The sequence below is a fragment of the Staurois parvus genome, unplaced genomic scaffold (genome assembly GCF_062004578.1).
Source record: "Staurois parvus isolate SC_StPar_1 unplaced genomic scaffold, SC_StPar_1.0 ptg000021l, whole genome shotgun sequence".
Taxonomy (NCBI): Eukaryota; Metazoa; Chordata; class Amphibia; order Anura; family Ranidae; genus Staurois; species Staurois parvus.
In genome coordinates, this window is record NW_028317817.1 from 15,811,325 (window position 1) to 15,832,435 (window position 21,111).

The 21,111-nt window shown below is 42.5% G+C and overlaps 1 protein-coding gene across 1 annotated transcript in view; it reads left to right on the plus strand.

The window, feature by feature from the left end:
* Nucleotides 1–2,037: 2,037 nt before the first annotated feature.
* The window catches only part of SGO1 (shugoshin 1), a 39,077-nt gene continuing 20,003 nt past the window's right edge, over nt 2,038–21,111 (plus strand). Inside the window, exons 1-6 of the mRNA XM_089691077.1 lie at nt 2,038–2,129; nt 5,064–5,220; nt 5,297–5,493; nt 13,620–13,721; nt 15,836–15,897; nt 18,496–18,641. Coding sequence (XP_089547203.1) covers nt 5,079–5,220; nt 5,297–5,493; nt 13,620–13,721; nt 15,836–15,897; nt 18,496–18,641 — 649 coding nt within the window. The 5' untranslated portion in view covers nt 2,038–2,129; nt 5,064–5,078. The remainder of the gene's footprint in view (nt 2,130–5,063; nt 5,221–5,296; nt 5,494–13,619; nt 13,722–15,835; nt 15,898–18,495; nt 18,642–21,111) is intronic.

Here is a 21,111-nt window from a genome sequence, read left to right on the forward strand (position 1 = left end):
ATACTGTGGACAGATGAAACCAAGATTGAGTTGTTTGGGAAGAACACACAACACTATGTGTGGAGAAAAAAAGGCACAGCACCAACATCAAAACCTCATCCCCACTGTAAAACATGGCGGAGGGAGCATCCTGGTTTGGGGCTGCTTTGCTGCCTCAGGGCCTGGACGGATTGTTGTCATTGATGGGAAAATGAATTCCAGAGTTTATCAAGACATTTTGCAGGAAAACGTACGACCATCTGTCCGCCAACTGAAGCTCCGCAGAGGATGGGTGATGCAACAGGACAATGACCCAAAGCATACAAGTAATTCAACAAAACAATGGCTGCAACAGCACTGAATACGCATTCTGGAGTGGCCCAGTCAGAGTCCTGACCTCAACCTGATTGAAATGCTGTGGCATGACCTTAAGAGAGCGATTCACACCAGACATCCCAAGAATATTGCTACACTGAAACAGTTTTGTGAAGAGGAGTGGTCCAAAATTACTCCAGATCGTTGTGCAGGTCTGATCTGCAACTACAGGAAACGTTTGGTTGGGGTTATTGCTGCCAAAGGAGGGTCAACCAGTTATTAAGTCCAAAGGTTCACATACTTTTTCCTCCCTGCACTGTGAATGTTTACATGTTATGTGCAATTAAACCATGGCAACATCTAATGTTTGTGTAGTAGATTATCACCTACTCTCCTCTCCTTTAGGAGCACCCTGAAAACCCATCTCTTCAGGGAAGCCTACCCCACCCCCTGCTAACTTGTCGACCTCCTCCACTCTTCCTACCACTCCATCCCCCACAGCTATCTCCTCCTGTGCCACCATCCCCTCCCTCCTAGATTGTAAGCTCGAAAAATCCCCTCATGTTTTGCATTGTATTGGTATTGTTCTGTCACATGTTCTGTCCCCCTCTGTAATGTACAGCGCTGAGCGAACTATTGGCGCTTTATAAATACTGTATAATAATAATATAATAATATTATGTTCGGCAGACTGTGTTCTTCTATTGTTGTGACTTAGATGACGTTCAGAGCACATTTTATGCCCAATTCATGCAAAACTCCACGTAATCCCAAGGGGTTCACATACTTTTTCTTGCTACTGTACTTGGTTCTGTATTCTCTAAAAGGGGTGGTTCCTGCACCTATTCTCTGAAAAAAAGCTATATATATATATATATATATATATATACTGTATATATGGGGCTTTTTTTCAGTGGGAACATGGGGGAACGCAGTTCCGGCACCTCTAGCACTAAATGTATGCAATGGCAATGGCAAGGAGTGGAGGGGTGCTCTGGAGGGTCTGTTGATGATGGCTGCTGGGTGATCGTCAATGGGAGGATTTATTGCTGCTGGGGAGGTCTACTGTTGCTGGTGGGGGATCTATTGTTGCTGGGGGGTCAATTGTTACTGGGAGGGATCTACAATTGAGGAAGGACTCTACTGTTGCTGGCTGCTGGAGGTTCTATGCCTGCTGGCTGCTAGCAGATCTATTGTTGCTGACAGGGTCTATTGTTGCTGGTGTGGATCTATTGTTGCTAGGTGGTCTTTTGTTGTTAACTGTAGGGGATTGTTTTTACTGCTTTTCTTGTTATCCTTGATACATTTTATAAAAATGATTCAGCACCACAAAATTATACTTGGTTCTGTAATCCCTAAACGGGCAATACTGGGATGTTGGTAGGAGATGGAACCAGGGAAAGGTGCTCTGAGGTGGGTAGGGTCTGAGAAAAAAATGTAATATATATAGAGAGAGATAGCGATATATATGTAGATAGATATCTATATATAGATATATATATAGATAGATAGATCTATATATCTATCCAGATATCTATATATATCTATATATATATAGATATCTATATATATATAGATTTATATATATAGATATATATCTATATACATATAGAGCCCTCGCTTTTCCCAAAACAAATATGTCCGCACGTCCGCCTTACTCCTAGCCTCACAATAACATCCGGCTCAATATTCTCATCACTTCTGGTCACGTGGCATAGCTCACCTAGCCAATCGCAGTGTACGGCGCCACACGTTTGAACTGACGCCCATTTGTACTGGTTACGGTAGTGTTCCCTGTACGCGGTGTTCGGGATTGTGGTGCGGCGGAGGTGCAGGTAAATGGAGTGCGGAGATGAGCGTGGAGTTGTGCTGTGCACAGCGTGGACATGTTGTAGGAGAGAGCGGAGGCTGCACCGTACACAGGCCTGATACTGCTACGGTCATGTATACAGTAAAGCTCGGCTGTAGTGTGCACATAGCATACCTGGAGTGACCACCAGGATTCTGCCGCCAGCACAGCTACAGGCACTCTGATATCCACACACTGGTATTAATGCGGGGGATCACCCTGCCAGTGGGGTTCATGTATTACACGGGATGCTGGCCTCGCCTACACATTTCTGCCACTTCCATAGATCAGTCTGGTCACCACTCAACTCAGCATCCTGCCATCCTGGGACTTGTAGTTCTACAGATGAGCGGAGCTGCAAGCTGAGGCCTGTGACGCTAGGGCTCATGTATTAACCTCCCTAGCAGTCTGATTATGTCAATATTTCTGTGCTCAAAGCGGTACATTTTTTCGCATTGAAATATGTTGTTTTCCTATTATAGGCCTGTCATTTTTAGGAATAACTCACTGAAATCTGTCCAGACAAGAGTCTAGTAAACATTCCGTGTATGATAAAATTTTAAACATGAAATCATAAATTATAATATAAATAATCAAAAAATAATAATAAATGTAATTCAATAATATAATCAAACCAAAAACACTGAAATATAGCGCCAAGTTCGCACATCACTGAGCAAAGTCACAAAATAATTTTCAGTGTCTGATGACGAATTTCCCCACGAATCATTATCACTCAATTCTGCAAGTGGTTCTGATTTACTATCACTGTTCTCTAGCTGGTCTAAAACCGCTTTTGACCTAAAGGGACGCTTTTTGGACGCCATGGACGTTTCTCAGTTTCCAGGCAGAAAGAACAGTAAAAATGCAGGCAGGGCACAGGACAAAGCACTAGGGACAAAATGTATGTGAAATGCTTTGATACAGTAATGTTTTACTATTAGATTTTAGTGTATTGAGTGAATGTCACTTTTAAAATTTTTGAATTTCCCGTTGGTTCTGTCCCCCGTACGTCCCAATGCTCGCAGGGAACAGATGCCGGCATCGACCGGAGTATATATCTGGGGATGCTGCAGGGGGGTCATCGCGGGAGTGCAGGACAAGGTAAGTGCTGGAGGGAATCCCTGAGCAACGCTGCAGTGTAATCCCGAATGTAGCTCGGGGTTACTTCTTTTGGTACTGAAAGTTAACCCCGAGCTACACTTGGGAATACCACCAGTGGGGTTAAAGGGGAATGTTCACCAGAATGTAAACAGTTGCCAGGAACTAACAGCTCCCGATCTCCCAACCAGTTGTGGCAGTCACATGATCAGAAACCCTGCCCCCACCTCTCAGCATCAGAAACCTCTTCCCATTCTACATAGCCAACGGACAGGCAGCAGCGCTGATGCAGGCTGATGTTCCTGAACGTCACCCCCGCATTTTTGGCTCGTGCACCTTGGTGATCGGTGTTTCGCTCGCTTATCAATTCTTTGATATGATGGCTGCTTTAACTTACTTTTTTAGGCTTTCTTTGTTCTATTTTCATCTGGTGAACAAGCCAGTAAGTCTGTTCTCTCCAGCAGATTGTATCGGTTTACATGGATGAGACAAACCACCTAAGGCCTCATACACACTGAGAAGGTCAAAAAATGTTTACAGGAGTTTTCAGAATTAAAAACTCGGTAAAAAGCTGCTTCATGTTGACGCAAATTCCAGCGTCTGGCATTAATGCGTTCTATTGCCCAGAATTCTGGCACATTAATGTACTTTTTTTTTTTTTTTGCACTTTTGTTTAAAATCTCTTCTGAATGCACGTGATGCAAGTTTTTTTTTTTTTCTTCTTCTTCTTACTGTAAACTCCTGAAACCACCTGTAGTGTGCATGGACACACAGGCTAACATGGAGGGGAGTTACCAGACCAAGAAAACAACTCAAATGGCTGTAGGAGCAGCTTCTTTGAGCTGCAGTATGCGTGAGGCCTAACACAGACAGGGCTGATTAAAATGATCAGCTTTTATTTATTTACATAAAACTTTTATCCCGAAAGAAAAAACTCTTGCTGTAAGTTTAGAAGGTTTAGTCATCTGTTCTGATGGGGGAAGTTATCCTTTCCATATCTATTCAGTAATGGCACAGGTCGTCAGACTTAAACTAGGACAGTATTTCTCAACCTCTTTTTCAGTCAAGGCACCCTTTAAAATTATGGACAGTCTTGAGACACCCCATTCTAAAATGTGAAAAGCTATTCTGATAGCTTTATATAATGCAGCAACATCCACACATGTAGGACACCCAAGATTAGAGGGGATTTATTTTTCCAAAGCACACTTTTACACACTGGTACTGAGTAGTATTCCATTGTTTCTCTTCTCCCTCAGTTTTTCTCCATCAGTGAACTAATGTGACCCCAGCACTGATGGAAAGGGGCAGGGGAGGGTCAAACAAGAATACTGTGCAGGCAGCTGATATCCTCCTTATCAACTGATGATGTAATTTGTTGACAGGACGCCGGCAGCTAGAAGGTCGTAATGGTGCGCAATGAAAACCTGTGGCTTTGTGTTAACCAAAAGGCAGGCTTGTTCCACCCGCTGGCTTGTATACAAGTTTTGGGAAATTTGCAAACATTTTGCCAAGGCACCCTGGTTGATAAAGGCACATTCAACAAGATCTTTGCTACTTTGTAGGTGATGAGTGCAGGGGATTCTTGGGAAGAAGTCTCCAAAACTATGGCTTGGTCTACAAATGGTGATTTTGTTTAGTAATTACGAGTGGAATGTGTTAAAGTCCATATCATTGCAAATGTGGTAGTGCCATACAACGTATATATCACTCCTAGGTAAGTGCTGCAAAACCGTGCAATTAAAATGTGTTCAGGTCTTGTAAATCATGTAAGCTATGTTCTAAAGACTTTGGCATAATGTCCCTTTCCTTTTTACAGTGCACAGAGGGAAGCATGGCAAAAGAAAGGTGTTTGAAAAAAGCATTTCAGGACAGCCTTGAAGACATAAAGGAGCGTATGAAAGAAAAGCGAACAAAAAAACTTGCAAAGGTGGCTGCAGTCAATAAGGCATTATCTACAAAAGTGAAGATCATCAGTAAGTTTTTTCACAATTAATTTATGTATTAACACTTGGGTGTGCTTTTTGTTAATGTGTTTCCTCCTTTCTTCAGACAATAATTCTACAACTGTAAAGAGCTATCAGTCCAATAACCAAGCTTTGGCTCTGGCTCTGGAAGCTGAAAAGTTTAAGACCAGACAAGCCCAAGATCTCATCCTGGATTTGAAAAGAGAGCAGCAGAGGCTGATGTTTGAAATCTTTCTTTTGAGAAGAAAGCTCAACCTTCAGCAGGGAAGTACTCAATCAGAAGTAAGTACAATCAGAAGTAGATACGAGTCATTTGAATTGTTACTGCATATCCCCAAATTGCCCCCCCCCCCTTCAGCCCCACTTTGAACCTGTACCTAGTTCATTCCTATGGCTGGTGCAAACTCATGGAGGGAAGCAGACTACCCCACTCTACGCCAACACACTTTCTGGTGTCTGTATTTGCCACATACTGTGCATCCACATGCACATCTGCTGGTCCATATGTCACTACAAAACATACTAGTGACATGGGTTTGGGATGGTGGATGGATCTACAGTGTGCTGCTGGGAGGCAGGCATTTGGCACTCCTGGAAGTGTTGAATATGAAGAATATGCTGGTGGGCAGCAATCTGAGGACTAGAAAAATAAGTATAAACACTCTTCTTTTGCAGAGTGTATTTTTGCCACTTTTTTTTTTTACAGTCACAGGAATTAGAAGGGCCTGCTCTCATTTCTTTCAGTGAAATTGAATTTAGTGCCGTTTTCATATGTTTTGGCATGTTATGCTGTGAGCCTTATTTGTATGTTTGTCAGGGATGATGTTAATACTGCAAGAACCACATACAGTGGATATAAAAAGTCTAAACACCTCTGTCAAAATGTCAGGTTTCTGTGATGTAAAAAAGTGAGACAAAGGTGAATAATTTCAGAACTTTTTCCACCTTTAATGTAACTTATAAACTGTACAACTCAATTGAAAAACAAGCTGAAATCTTTTTTTTTTTTGGGGGGGGGGAGAGTAAACCTAGAAAACTAAAATAATGTGGTTGCATAAGTGTGCACACCCTCTTATAACTGGGGATGTAGCTGCGTTGAGAATTAAGCAATCATATTCAAAATTATGTTAACTAGAAGTCAGTACACACCTGGCATCATTTTAAAGTGCCTCTGTTTAACCCCAAATTTCAGTTCTTCTAGTAGGTCTTTCCTGACATTTTCTTAGTTGCATCCTGCAGCAAAAGCCATGGGCCGCAGAGAGCTTTCAAAGCATCAGAGGGATCTCATTGTTAAAAGGTATCAGTCAGGAGAAGGGTACAAATGAATTTCCAAGGCATTAGATTATACCATGGAACACAGTGAAGATAGTCATCATCAAGTGAAGAAAGGCATCCGTCTTACCACTCTACCCCATAGCCCAGAATACGGGAGATTGTTGTCACATGTACCACCCAACCAGTACTTGCCAGATATTCCTGCGTCTCCTTCAAATGTTGCTGTAGGCCTCTTGGCAGCCTCCCAGACCAGTTTTCTTCTTGTTCTTTCATCAATTTTGGAGGGACGTCCAGTTCTCAGTAATGTCACTTGCGCGATATTTTTCTTGCGAATAAAAGCCCGGCTAAATTTTGCAAAAACACATCTGAAGTCTCCCAAAAGCATGTGGGAAAATGTTTTATGGTCTGATGAAACCAAGGTTAAACTTTTTGGCCAAAAGATATGTTTGACACAAAAACACTGCATATCACCAAAAGAATACCATACCCACAGTGAAGCATGTTGGTGGCAGCATCATTCTTTGGGGCTGTTTTTCTTCAGCTGGAACTGGGGCCTTAGTCAAGGTAGAGGGAATTATGAACAGTTTCAAAGACCAGTCGATATTAGCACAAAACCTTCAGGCTCCTGCTAGAAAGCTGAACATGAAGAGGAACTTCATCTCTCCGTATGACAATGACCCAAAGCATACATCCAAATCAACAAAGGAATGGCTTCACCAGAAGACAGTTAAAGTTTTGGAATGGCCCAGTTAAAGACCAGACCTGAATCTGATTGAAAATCTGTGGGGTGATCTGAAGAGGGCTGTGCACAGGAGTTACCTTCGCAATCTGACAGATTTGGAGTGTTTTTGCAAGGATGAGTGGGTAAATATTTCCAAGTCCAGATGTGACATGCTGATAGACTCATATACTAAAAGACTGAGTGCTGTAACAAAATCAAAAGGTGCTTCAACAAAGTATTAGTTTAAGGGTGTGCACACTTATGCAACCATTTTTTTTATTTTTACTTCCCTCCACCTAAAAGATTTCAGTTTGTTGTCCAACTGAGTTGTACAGTTTATAGGTTACATTAAAGGTGGAAAAAGTTCTGAAATTATTTCTTTGTCTCATTTTTTTACATCACAGAAACCTGACATTTTAACAGGAGTGTGTAGCATTTTCATATCCACTGTATATACACCAAAATAACATTTATCTTTTGTCAGTTAAGTGATATAAGCTGTTTAAAAACATTTTGCAGAAGGTTTTTAACCTCTTCCCGTCTGGCCCATGCCGATAAATGGCCGGACGGGAGCGTTGTCGTTTGGGGGGGGGGGGGGAATTCTAAACGTTCCCCTCATCCATTGCCTGTGCGCGCTCCCTGGGAGTGTGCAGTGCTGTGATATATGTGCCCGCTTTGTCCACTGGACACAGCTGAACACAGATCGATGTACAGGACTGCTGTGTGAGGTCCCGATTCATGTGATCAGTGATTGGCCAATCAGTGATCACATGAACAGTAGCATTCACAACAGCCTTGTACCATGTGACAAGCTGTGACAAATTGCAGCTTCACAATATTACTCGATGGCTGCAGGAATGCAGCCAGAGAGAAAGAAATGACTGCTTTCACAGCCTTTGCGGGTGTAATATCAATTGGGTGTGGAGGAAAAAAAAAAAAAAACTATGGTGACACTGTACTGCTAGGCTGAAAGTATGTGTTAAAAAAAAACATTAATATAAAAATGTTAAAAAAAAAGTTTTGATAAATAATTTTTTCTATAAACTAATTTGTTGAATACAGTTTGTCCCAGATTTATAAAAGATTATTTGCAAAATTTTCCAAATGTTGTGGGTTTTTTTTTTTGTTAATTTTTTTTATAGCAAAACAAAAATCCCAGAATAAATACCACCAAAAGAAAGTTTTATCTGTCTCAAAAAGGCTAAAAATGTCATTTGGGTACGGTGTTGCATGACCGCACAATTGTCATTCAAAGTATGATCACTGAAAGCTGAAAATTGGCCTGGACTGGAAGGTGGTGAAAGTGTCCATACTTGAAGTGGTTAAGCAATTGACATTAGCCAAATATTTTGCGCACACGTTGTGGTACACATCACCTTTGTAGTGGAGTCACTGTTCATTCCTTTTTTCAACGTTAGAAAAGGTTTTTCTGTTCGTTTTTGTCCCCCTGTGATTTTTCATGGGCTCTCCTAGATCAACTAGATTTGCCGTTGCAGGGTCTGGTCTTCCATCCTGTTTTACGTTTGCTGGTTTCAATGGCATGGCTGCAAGCTCAAGTCCCGAAGGAGAGTTATTTCTTGCTTGCCTTCCTCAATGCAGGAAAGTCTACCTTTTTGAGGGTTTACATCATACAGTCATGGCCAAAAATATTGGTACCCCTGCATTTCTGTCAGATAATGCACCACTTCGCCCCCAGAAAAGTGTTGCAATTACAAATGTTTAGACATTCTCATTTTTTCTTTTGTTTGTATTGGTATGACACAAAAAAAGTGAAGAAATAAAAAGTCAAATCTGACACATTCCACACAACCCCAAAAATGGACTGGACAAAATTATTGGCACCTTTTCAAAATTGTAAGAAATAATTGCATTCGAAGTTTGTGGTACTCCTGTAATTTGTAATGAAACACCTGTATCAATTAACAGGTGCTGACAATATAGAAATCACACCGGAAACCGGTTAACGGTGAAAAATTTACTCAACCTTTCTGTTGTGTGTCACTGTGTGCTGCTCTCTCTCTTCTCCATGCTCCATGTGGCAAAGAATTGTCTGAGGATTTGAGAAGGAAAAATTGTGAAGGAATAGACAATCTCAAGGTTACAAGTCCATATCCAGAGATCTTAATGTTCCTGTGTCCACTGTGCGCAACATTGTCAAGAAGTTTACAGCCCATGGTACTGTAAGCTAATCTCCCTGGACATGGACAGAAGAGAAAAGTTGATCAAAGATTGCAACAAAGAATTGTTTGGTGGATAAGGAACCTCCAACTTCCAGACAAATTCAAGCTGACCTTCAGGCACAGGGTACAACTGTGTCAGCTCTCACTATATGTCTCTATTTGAATAAAAAGGTATGCTATGGTAGGATACCCAGGAGGACCCCACTGCTGACACAGAAACATAAAAAAGCCAGATTGGAGTTTGCCAAAACATACCTGAGGAAGGCAAAATCCTTTTGGGAGAATGTGCTGTGGACAGACGAAACACAATTACAGCTTTTTGGTAAAGTCCATCCTAATATTTTTTCAGAAAAAGAGTTGAGGACTGTAAAGAAAAGAATACAGTCCCTACAGTCAAGGTAGAGGTGGGTCCCTGTCAGAGGTCATGGATCTTATAGCAGGACAATGATCCAAAGCACACATCCAAAATCACCCAGAAATGGATTCAGACAAAGCGCTGGAAAGTACAGCAATTAGTCCAGATCTCAATCCCATAGAGCACCTGTGGAGAGATCACAAAACAGCAGTTGTATAAAAGAACCCTTCAAATCAGAGAGACCTGGAGCAGTTGGTGAAAGAAAAGTGGTCCAAGATTCCAGTAGAGAAGTATATGAAACTCATTGATAATTACAGGAAGCGATTGACTTCAGTTATTTTTTTTCCAAGGGATGTGCTACCAAATCTTGAGGGTGCCAATAATTTTTTCCACTCTATTTTTGGGGTTTTGCATGGAATGTGTCAGATTTGGCTTTTGGTTTCTTCAATTTTTTTGTATCATACCAATACAAACAAAACAAACATGAGAATGCCTAAACATTAGTAATTGCAGGTTTGCTAGGCGAAGTGATGCATTATCTGACATAAATGCAGGGGGGCTTATGACTGTGGAAGGTTTGCTTTGCCTGGTGTGAGGCTTGTCCGTTTCATCCCTAACAATGTCAAGGGGTGTGTGGTTTATTTATTTTTTTTAACTTTTCCCCAGGCTTGCATGAAGAGATGACAGCTTGGTTGCCATTGCCTCGGCTGGTGAGGTCTCTGGGTTGGCTGCACTTTTCTGCAAGGAGCTTTCTGGTTCCTCACAAGGATAAAGGCTTAGCCCTCTTTCTTGCCTAAGGTGTTTTTGTTTCATCTGAATTGGGACACTTGCCATTTTTTATCAGTCCCCCATCATTCTAAAGAGAAGGTCTGAGTTATCTTAAAGGATAGATTCACCTTTTGGAACATATTACATGTTCCAGCATCCACAGCCCAAAGTACAGGCAGACAGCTATGCTGAGAGCCTGCAAGATCTTGAGATTTCAATAATAATATATAGGTCTGGACTTTGGCTGGGCCATTCAAACACGTGAATATTCTTTGATCTAAAGCATTCCATTGTGACTGGCTGTATGTTTAGGGTCGTTGTCCTGCTGGAAGGGGAAACTCTGCCCCAGTCAAGTCTTTTGCAGACTAACAGGTTTTCTTCTAAGATTTCCCTGTATTTGGCTCCATCCATCTTCCCATCAACTCTGACCAGCTTCCATGTCCCTGCTGAAGAAAAACATCCCCACAACATGATGCTACCACCACCATGTTTCAAGGTGGGGATGGTGTGTTCAGGGTGATGTGCAGTGTTAGTTTTCTGCCACACATAGCGCTTTGCTTTTAGGCCAAACCGTTAAATTTTGTTCTCATCTGACCAGAGCACCTTTTTTCCACATGTTTGCTGTGTCCCCCACATGGCTTTTTGCAAACTGCAAACAGGCATTCTTATGGCTTTCTTTCAACAATGGATTTCTTCTTGCCACTCTTCCATAAAGGCCAGATTTATGGAGTGCACGACTAATAGTTGTCCTGTGGACAGATTCTCCCACCTGAGCTGTGGATCTCTGCAGCTGCTCGAGTTACCATGGGCCTCTTGGCTGCTTCTCTGATTAATGCTCTCCTTGCCTGGCCTGTCAGTTTAGGTGGACGGCCATGTCTTGGTAGGTTTGCAGTTGTGGCATACTCTATTTTTGGAGGATGGATTGAACAGTGCTCCGTGAGATGTTTAAAGCTTGGGATATTTTTCCCCTCTGCCTTTGAGGATAGCACCTTGAAAGACCTTGGCTCCTCTCAGCACCCACAACTCCCCCCCCCACCCCCAAAACACACACAAACTTTCAGAAGAAGGGACCAACTCCCACAACATGGGGGGGTCCCTTACCAGCATCTTGCTCTGACCCTGCTCCCACCGGGGGAGGTTTGGGGTGCCGAGTGTCCACTCTTCGCGTGTCCAGGGAGAAGTACCACCGCCCACGAAATGTGCCAGATAACGGGGGACGTCATTTTCGGTGGAGGGGCGGGAATACCTCCCGGGACACTGCTTCCGGCTGCGTCCCTTGAAGTGTGGACCGGAGTGCAGCGGTGCTGAGGGCAGCATCCTGCACAGGCAGGCGACGCAGGACCTCAGGGCGGACCACCACCTTGGAACATGTCCAGAGCAGAGGCCCCAAGATCAGGTGAGGCTGGCACCAGCCAGCCTCAGGTAGGTGGCTCAGAGAAGCTTTTTTTCCCCTATCTGTTTGGCCTCTAGCTCCAGGGGGTGTCCTCAGCCCTCCTGGCGGTCGGAGGGACTAGAGCAGGGGGTGAGAAGGGGTCTTAGACTCCCACGCCCTGCCTGGGGGGAGGGGGAGGCGTCCAGTCCCTTTCTTTGGTTAATTGGAGCCCCGGTTTTGTATGCACTTTGCAGGTGAAAGCCAGGGAACAGCCCAAGATGCACCATGGGGCTCAAGAGAAGTGCCCCTCATGCAAAGAGATCCTCAAAGACTCCTGGACGAAGGTGTTGTGTGAGACTTGTGTTGAGGGCCTGATCAGGGAGGAAGTTCCTTCTCAGGGGGACCTGGTTAAATTGGAGAACTGACGGCTATCTTTTTGATTCCTTTAGGTCTCTGGTCGAGAATTTATCTCTGCCTCAGACACAGACTGCACTCCCTCCCTCCCAACAGATCGAGGTTTCCCCGGCAACCAGTAGGGAAGCGGGGGGTCCAAGAGCTGAGTTGGTGAAGGAGGACCCATCCCCGAACTCATTCCCAGGCAGACTCTGATGGGAAGGGTCCCTCGAACAAGTCCAGAGGCACCTCTAGATACAACTTGTCCCTGGAGAAGGTTGATGACTTACTGGGAGCCATTTATGCTACCTTGGTGATTAAGGAAGATAAGAAGCCCCTCAGGTTGCATGATCCAATGTATCAGGGTATGGAGGACCTTACTACAGGAGGTGGTCTATATTGTGGACACCTCAGCAGAGTCAGTAAGAATGACAACTAGGTCAGCGGCCCTAACTAACTCTGCCCGTTGTGGCATCTCGTTCACAGTGAGGAGGGAGAGTGAGCCATGCCACTGCTCTCGGGTGGAACGTTGGATCAAGATCGGGCTCAGGTAGATTTTTGGGGGGAGCGGACAATGGAAATTTTTTTTTTTCTTTTTACCTTCTTAATATAGGGAATGCATTACTGTAAAAAAAACAAATCTGCCTTTACAACCACTTTTGTCTTGCACTTGTGTACACAGGGCTTATTCTCATTACTTTCTTGGATTTTTTTCTGTCGAGTTCTTGGCAAGGGGAACCAAGAATGTTACTGTCAGGTTTTTAAAACGGAACTCAACCCATCAATTTAACAGTTTCCTATAATGGTTACATTTAAGGCATTCCAGGAATAACTTTCACAGGTGCTTCAGCTCTCAACTGAACTGTAGTCATCAAATGGCTGGCTTTATAACTGCTCATATGTGCAGCACCATAACAATTGCAGATCAAACGAAGACTAAGATGGCAGCTTCCTTGGCTCTGAAAGAGAGGAGGGCTTAGTTCTGCCTTACAGTGTTATTGTTCTACATCACTTGCTTCATTGCTTGGATGTAACAAAAGCTGTCTGCTGTGTTCACACTATCACTGCCTTTTTTCCAAAGGGCAACCAAGGAGAGCAGTCCAGCTGAAGTTGAAGAATTCATAAAGTATTGCACTTGTTTTCCTTTAAGTGGAACTTCACTTACCACTGTCAGAAGTTCCTCTGAACTTCCTCCTCCCCTTTTTAAAAAAAACAAAACAAAACCCTAAGGGTGTTGGTTTTTATTGTGGAGGCAAGTATGGTAAACCGTAAATGATTATGAAGTCTTTATTCATGCCATGATTTTGTAACTAGAAAATCACAATTAGTGTTCTTATGTTACAGGTGAAGTTGGCTTCCTTGAAAGAAATAATTGCCAAAGTCACGCACAATTTGCTAGAGACTGCCAACCTTCTTGGCCCAGCACATGCATTGTGTTCAACTGATGTGAGTATTTTTTCAGCAATTCAGACTCTAACACTGTTTGTTCTCAATCTTTAACTTGGGGTTACTTTCTTTGTTACCTAAAGTTGGCAAAACTATGCAAATCACATCTTTATTCCTCAGTGGTCTACTGTGCATCCAGAGCCACGACCCCCTAATATTGCAAAGTTAGTCCTAAACTTGTACTAGTTCAGGCTAGTTGTCTATTATTACTTTGTGTGGTAAGCATTCTTTCTGTGGTACAGAATTGAAAGGGGAAGTACAGCCAAAGGTAGTTTGGCTGTACTTGTCCTATGGATCACAGGAGTGCAGTTTGTTGTGTCCTCCTGTGAGTTGTTTTTACCTGACAGTGGGCTAAACTCCACTGTCGGCTGACATTACTCAGCCGGTTCAGACTGGGGAAAGATCCCGGCTTTAAAGTTGAGATCCACCCCAATGTGTGGACCAGCACCACCTGGCTCGGTCTCGCAGCAAGCTGCTACCTCCACAGCCCATTGCCCCCTGGGGGAAGGGGGGCAGAGCAGACAGCGATGACTGACAGTCTCTGCTCAGAGCAGCATGGAGAACTGAGTGATCAGTGGTGTCTGAGTACTCATTTCTCACCCTTAGAGCTGGAGGAGGACAGATGCAGCATTGGATTGATCCTGCATCCACCTAGTTAAGTATGATTTAAAAAAAAAAAAAAAACTATTCCTATACTTCTCTTTTAAGGAAGAGAAGACTTCATTATATCCCAAAAAAATGAGTAACTGGTGCACAGGAGTAAAGTAGTGTAAGGTTGAAAAGGATAAAAAATATAAAGTAAAAGATAATGGCAATATTGGTGTACAATTACTTTAAAACAGGGTATGTAAATGCATTGGTCCTTATAAGAGTCTCTCGGGCAATCTGCCTGGAATATTTTTAGCACAAAAAGATGGCAGCCATCCTCGGCGCAAGCCAGCTCTGTATACAGGGACAGAAGAAAAGAGACAGGAGGCTCCTGTCTGAGTGTAGCAATAACACTGTGTATTTAATAGCAAAGGATTAAAAAACACTCACAAAGGAAGTAATAAAACAAGCTCGTCAGTGTATATGAGAGATGACCGTTTTTCAAAACGTCCTCCAGGCGCCACGGGTGCTTAGTGCAATAGCAGCTGGGCTGATGGAGATGGTGAGAGACACTGTAGTAGTCAATCCTGCAGAGTGGTGGTATTGTAGAGCCGATCTAGCGGTGTTTGTGCAGGAAGGAGCCTAGTAACCAGCCTGGAACACACCGGCAGGATGTGACGTCACAGGAAGAGGCGGAGGGTCAGTGGGGAGGAAGAACACAGACGTGGGTCAGTCAGGTTATGCGCTCGGAGCCTCTAGCTCCTATTGGCCAATAGAAAGAGCTAGAGGCTCTAAGCGTGTAGCCTGACTGACCCACGTCTGTGCTCTCCCTCCCCACTGACCCTCTGCCTTTTCCTTTTGAGTAAATTTTGATTTAAATAGCGCTCTTTATATTTTAGGTGGAGGTATTCTTTTGTGTGGTAAATATTTAAAATTAAAAGCCTTCTCTTTATTTTAGAATGTAATTATTTTCCAAGTGAAGATTATAGGTTCTCAAAGTCTAATGCCTCATATAGGAATAGATGGATAATATCTCACAAAAAAAAATCTGAGTGATTCTAATAACATATTGTCATTGAAAACATAAATTAACTTAAGGGTGGAAAGTTTCTTGTTCTAAGATGCATATTTGCTCACAAAATAGAGCAATGCAATATTGAAGTGGACACTTTGTTTCTCTTCAGATTTGGTTATTGAACATTTTGTATCACTATTGGATTAGCTTTTGTATGTAAGCAAAGGAAGCCATTGTGATTTAAAATTTTTTTTTTTCATTGACACTATGGGGTTTTTTTTCCCCTCTATGTGGTGTATATATCATTGTGCTGTACTAAGACTTTCTTCTATTTTTTACTTTTTGGGGTTAAGTGGTTAAGTACACCAGTTATTTTGATTGTTGGTGTTTCACAGGTTATAATTTAGCCCATTGCAGTTTTTTGTGGATATTATAATTTTTTTTATCTATCATATATATATTTATACATTTTATCATTGTTTGTTTCCCCCCCCCCCCACTTTTTTGCTAGCATTCAACAGGTACTGCTGCCATGGAGAGAATTTCAGGTCCTGGTCAGACAATTAGTAGCTTGTGAGTTTTATATCTTATGTATTCTAATAATACTCTGTACATGTATTCTATTTAGCTAGACATTTATGGATTAAAGGATAAGTTCACCTTGCTTAACACTTCAAAATTTTAAGAGCACAGGCATTGCCAGCGCAATGTTGAGTGCATTCGTAGTTCATTCATCTTTCTTATCTCCAGTAACTGTCTGCCTGTATATAAGGTACAGGCAGACAGGTATACTGAGATTCTGCAGGAGCCTTACATTGCACCCATGATCTGCTGATTGTGGGTGCAATGCTCTGCAAGCTCCAGGGGGAAAAAATGAATGCACATTTTTTTTACCTGCAAAAAATATGTGCATTTTTATTTTTTTTAAAGGTGAACGTGGCCTTTTAAAGGGTAAGTGCACTTTTGGTTGCCTGGCCATCTTGCCTTTTTATCCCTTGAGTCTCTGACCCAGAGCTAATAAGTTAACAAGTGAAATAAAAACTCTTGATATGCATACTTGCTCAGTCATGGGATGAGCATGATGGCCAAGCAACTAATATTTTAGTAAGGGGCAGCAAAGGTAGCCTCTGTATTTCCTTGAGTACAGTGTTGTTTTTTTTTTGTTTTCTTCCTGAGTCAATGTTGCCTATCTCTGTGCAGAATAAATACATATTGGTGCTGTGGTGTGAATAGGGCCCATAGAAAAGTTGAGTTTTTCTGCACCTGTCTCTGCAATGGCACAGAGAAAACAGCTGATTCTGTAAATGTTGTGAATGAGGTCACAGTGCAGACATAATTATCTGCACAACCAGGAAGAACATTTCCAGACACTTAATGTACAGGTACCCCTCCACCGACCACCCAGTGCATTATAATACTTAAGAGATCTTGCTGTTCCTTCCACCTTGTGCGCTTTGGAACTCCCTGTAGTGAGGCTTCAGCCAACACTTCTTCAAATCAAAAGGCCTGCAACTTTGTCCTGAAGCTGCAGTGTACCACAATCATCCCTGCAGAAAATTATAAATTGCTCAAGTTAATAAACGGACAGGGCAGAGTACAGTCAGAGGTCTCCGGCGCAGAGTATATGGAGTTGCTTTCCTTCACATGCAGATCAGTGTAGGGAATCTGCTGTAACCTGCATTTTCCCTTTGATCCCCACTAGCCCTCCTCTCGTCTGTCCTAGGCTTCTGTATGTGATCTCACCCGGGATAGATAGAAGAAAAGGGCCAGTGGACAACAGCACAGTAATTTTATTAGTATGATTCCCTGCAGCAATCTGCAAATCCATAACACAAGCTTTCTCAACAAAGGTTCCACAAGAAGTCCCCAGGGGTTAAGCCACAAATCAATATTGTGGCTAATGTATATCTGCCCAATGTTTATTGTGCACGGACAGTGAGTACTGTTAGTGCAAACTGATACCCAATGATTCCTCTGTAATTCCAGTGCCTGTGAACTCAGAGGGTGGTGCCAGTAGGAGTGCAGGAGCACATTACCTGAATTTTGCCAGAGGTGACATCCTGTCTATGGCAGTGCTGAATGCGGAAAGCAGAGAGCTAGAGCATGTGGATGGATCAAACTGAATGTAGCAGGAGGTGAGATTATAATGGCTTTATGTACAGTTATTATGATCTCACTTCCTGCTTCAAACCATCTAATCCAGCTGCGTACTCCTTCTCTGTAGTCTGCATTCAGTGCTATCATACACAGGATTTCACCTCCTGCTGCTTAAGCCACATGCTACTGTTCTCTGCTCCCCTAACCCCCCTCCTCCCGTAGTCTGCCTTCACCCCTTCCATACACAGGATCTCTCGCCTCTTTTTACTTGCTGTCATCGTGCATTGAGAACAACATTGGACCACAAATATACATGCACCATAATGTTGATTTTCAGCAGAACCAAATCTCTGGTTGAGAAACCCTGGTATGAAGACAAGGAGGGTGTTCTGTCTTGATGCCACTTTTAACATGCAGCATATAATCCTGAAGCTTGATGAATCAAGCCCAGTATGCAGTTTAAATAGCTGAAAGTGGTAACTATTTCTAAAGTACAAGGAAAATGTGTATTATATCTGAATAACCAATATTAATAATCCTTTTGCTGAAGCCCATGGGGTTGATTACTAAAGGGAAATAGACTTTGCACTTTGCAAGTGCAGTTGCACACATTTTCCCCAGAACTTATTGAATGTAGTGAAGCTCTGCTGATTTCCATCACCCAATCATATGCAAGCAAAAATGCTGTTTTTTAATTTCCTTGCATCTGTTTGGGTATTTGTTTACAAAGTGAAGCTTCACCACATTCACCATCTCTCTGGGGAGAATGAGTACAACTGCAAGTCAGCCCCATTATAGTACATGTTCACTTTGCTATATAATTATACAGTGTATCAAATTGGCACCTTCTGCTTTGTTTGTTTTAGATTTGAGCTAATCACGCTCAGGTATTTCATGTTAAAAAAAAAAAAAAAAAGATTCAACTTGTTCCAAGGTTATTTAAAATTGTCAAGTGTCAACATAATGTTCTTTAAGTGATTTATTTTTGTTTTTTTAATATTCCTTAAAATGGGCTTGACTAATCTCCTAAATGGTAATTTGGTGTCTTTCTCTTCTCTGTTTTCCCTATCATAGGGGACAGACATGTGTTCCTGCTTCTGATGTAGGAAGAAATGTTAGGAGTGTGTCGGATAGCTGCTCAAATGCTGAGACAAGAAATCCCAAAGGCGTGGCTTTAGAGAACTCCAGTACTGGGCCTGCAGTGAAGAGATTTTCTAGAGGTAAGAATGTAAAAGAAGCTGAAAAATGTCAATATAATACAGTTTCTTTCCTTTCAGTGTGCCAATTAAAACCAGCAAGAGACAAGGGGAGAAAATGTAGACTAAAACTTTAAAGCCCAACTGCAGGAGAAATGGGGGAAAAAACACCCTTAAAGTGGGGTCCCCCACCCCCTTTCCCACGCACTGCAAGGGTAAATGCATGCCTTACTCATTTCTCCTGTAGGCTTCCTCAAGTGCTGCAAACAGTCTGTCGTCGTCGTACCCCTCCCTCCCCCAACGCTATACACAAATATAAAAAACTAAATATTGAGAAAGCTGCTACCACTACAAAATTTGCACCCATCACACTACAACAGAAAATTTACACTCGTTGCAAAGACCCCACATCAATAAATTATTTAAATATTGAACAACTACAGTGCTCTTGGTCAATCCAAAATGTTGTTATACCTCAATCCTGAATATTTAAAGTAAAAGTGAGGTTTTTACTTTCTTAGGAGAATATATGTGTGCGCACAATTTTTGGGCAACTATTCGTGTGTAGAATTGTTATGCAGCTAAATGAAAACATATTTTTTTTCCCCATCTCACTTGTTTGTTTTCATCTGTTAAAGTAGGAATAATAATCGAACAACTCAAAATTTACAAATAAACATTTCTGGCATTTCAAAAAAAAAAAAAAAAAAATCTGTGACCAATATAGCCACTCTTTTCAATACCAGTCATAAGCCTTCCATTCATAGAGTCTTGGTTTCTTGATCTGTTGCCGATCAACTTTGCGTAGCAGTAACCATAGCCTCCCAGACACTGTTCATAGAGATGTATTGTTTTCCTTCACCATAAAGCTCCCATTTAACCCCTTCACGCCTAAGGGTAAAACAAATCTAAATGCCTAAGCACAATTCTGCAACGTTGACATGTGTTAGTAAAACCGTACATATCGTCACAACTACTTTGTACATCCAGGTGGATTATACCTTGTTTTTTTCAGGACAAATTGGGCTTTCATTTGGTGGTAAATGGTCATGGATAGCTCCTAATTTTTTTTATTATTATTAAAGGAAAACTGGGCCAAAATAGTAAAAAAAATCATTTATTTAAATTTAACTGTGTGTTTCTTGTTACAACCATAACCTATCGCCAAAGAACAACCCAAAATACATTCTCCAGTTCTTGACGATCGCAGCGATACCATATATGTGTATGTTATTTGTTGTTTGTACCCGTAGTACAGCCCAGAAACAACAGTGCGCATTTTGTTTTTGTCTTTTTTTTTTATTTTTTTTTTACATAAAACACACTGTCACTGACATTAACACTAACTGACACCAATTTTTTTTTAACTCCTGACCTTTGACCCTGACCTTTGCCCTTCACCCTGACCTTGACCCAAACACTAACCCTGGTACTGAACTAGATCAAACCTTGATCTAGGTATTTTTCTTTATTTTTTCTTTTATTTTTTAATATTTATTTATCTTTTTTTTTTTTTCTTTTACAAACTTTTTTTTTATCTCTCTATGTCAGGAGTTCGAGAGATACAATGTATCTCTCTTCTCCATGCACAGTGATTGATCACTGTGATAGCCAATCAGAGGCTATCACAGCGATCACGTGACCCGGAATCGGGAGTCCCGGGTCCCGGACCTGGGGCTCTCAGTGACACCGCGGTCTTGGTGCTGGGAGCGCGCCGAGCGGCGCGCTCCCAGCACAAAGACAAGTACGCAAATATGCGGCCCCACGGAAAAAAGCCCAGGTCCGTGAGGCCGCATATTTGTGTTAGGCTACGTTCACACTAGCCTTGTGTGCAGGCGGCAGAGAGGCGTTTGGGAAGCGTTTTTACCGCTTCCCAAACGCCTCTGCCAATTCTGCACATTACAGCACATTGTGCTGTTCTAACAGGAGCGTTTGCGTCGCATCGCGGCAAAACGGACGCCTCTGGTCGAGTCAGGAGGCTTTGAAGCCTCCTATTCTCGTCTATGGTGCCGCTCCGCAAACACCCGGCCGGCGTTTGCGGTGCGGTTGCGGGGCGTTTGCGGAGCGGTAACACCACTCAAATGCATTATAGGCGTTTGTGGGGCGTTATTAACGCTCGGCAAACGCCTAGCAACCACCGCTAAACCGCGCATGCGGCGTTTGCGGAGCGTTTGCCGAGCGTTAAAACCGCTCTGCAAACACCGGACCAACGCTTGCCAAACGCTATAGGGGCGTTTGGCAAGCGTTGGCAAAACAGCCTAGTGTGAACGAGCCCTTACTCTCAGAGTTTGTGTAGCTCTCAGAGTTTAGGTCAGGTGAGGAAGGTGGCCATGTCATTTTTCTTTCATCTTTAACCACTTGCTCTCCTGAGTAATTACCCCCCCTTCCTTACCAGGCCATTTTTTGCGTTACGGGGCTGCGTTACTTTAACTGACAATTGCGTGTTCATGCAACACTGCACCCAAATGAAATTTATGTCCTTTTCTTCCCACGA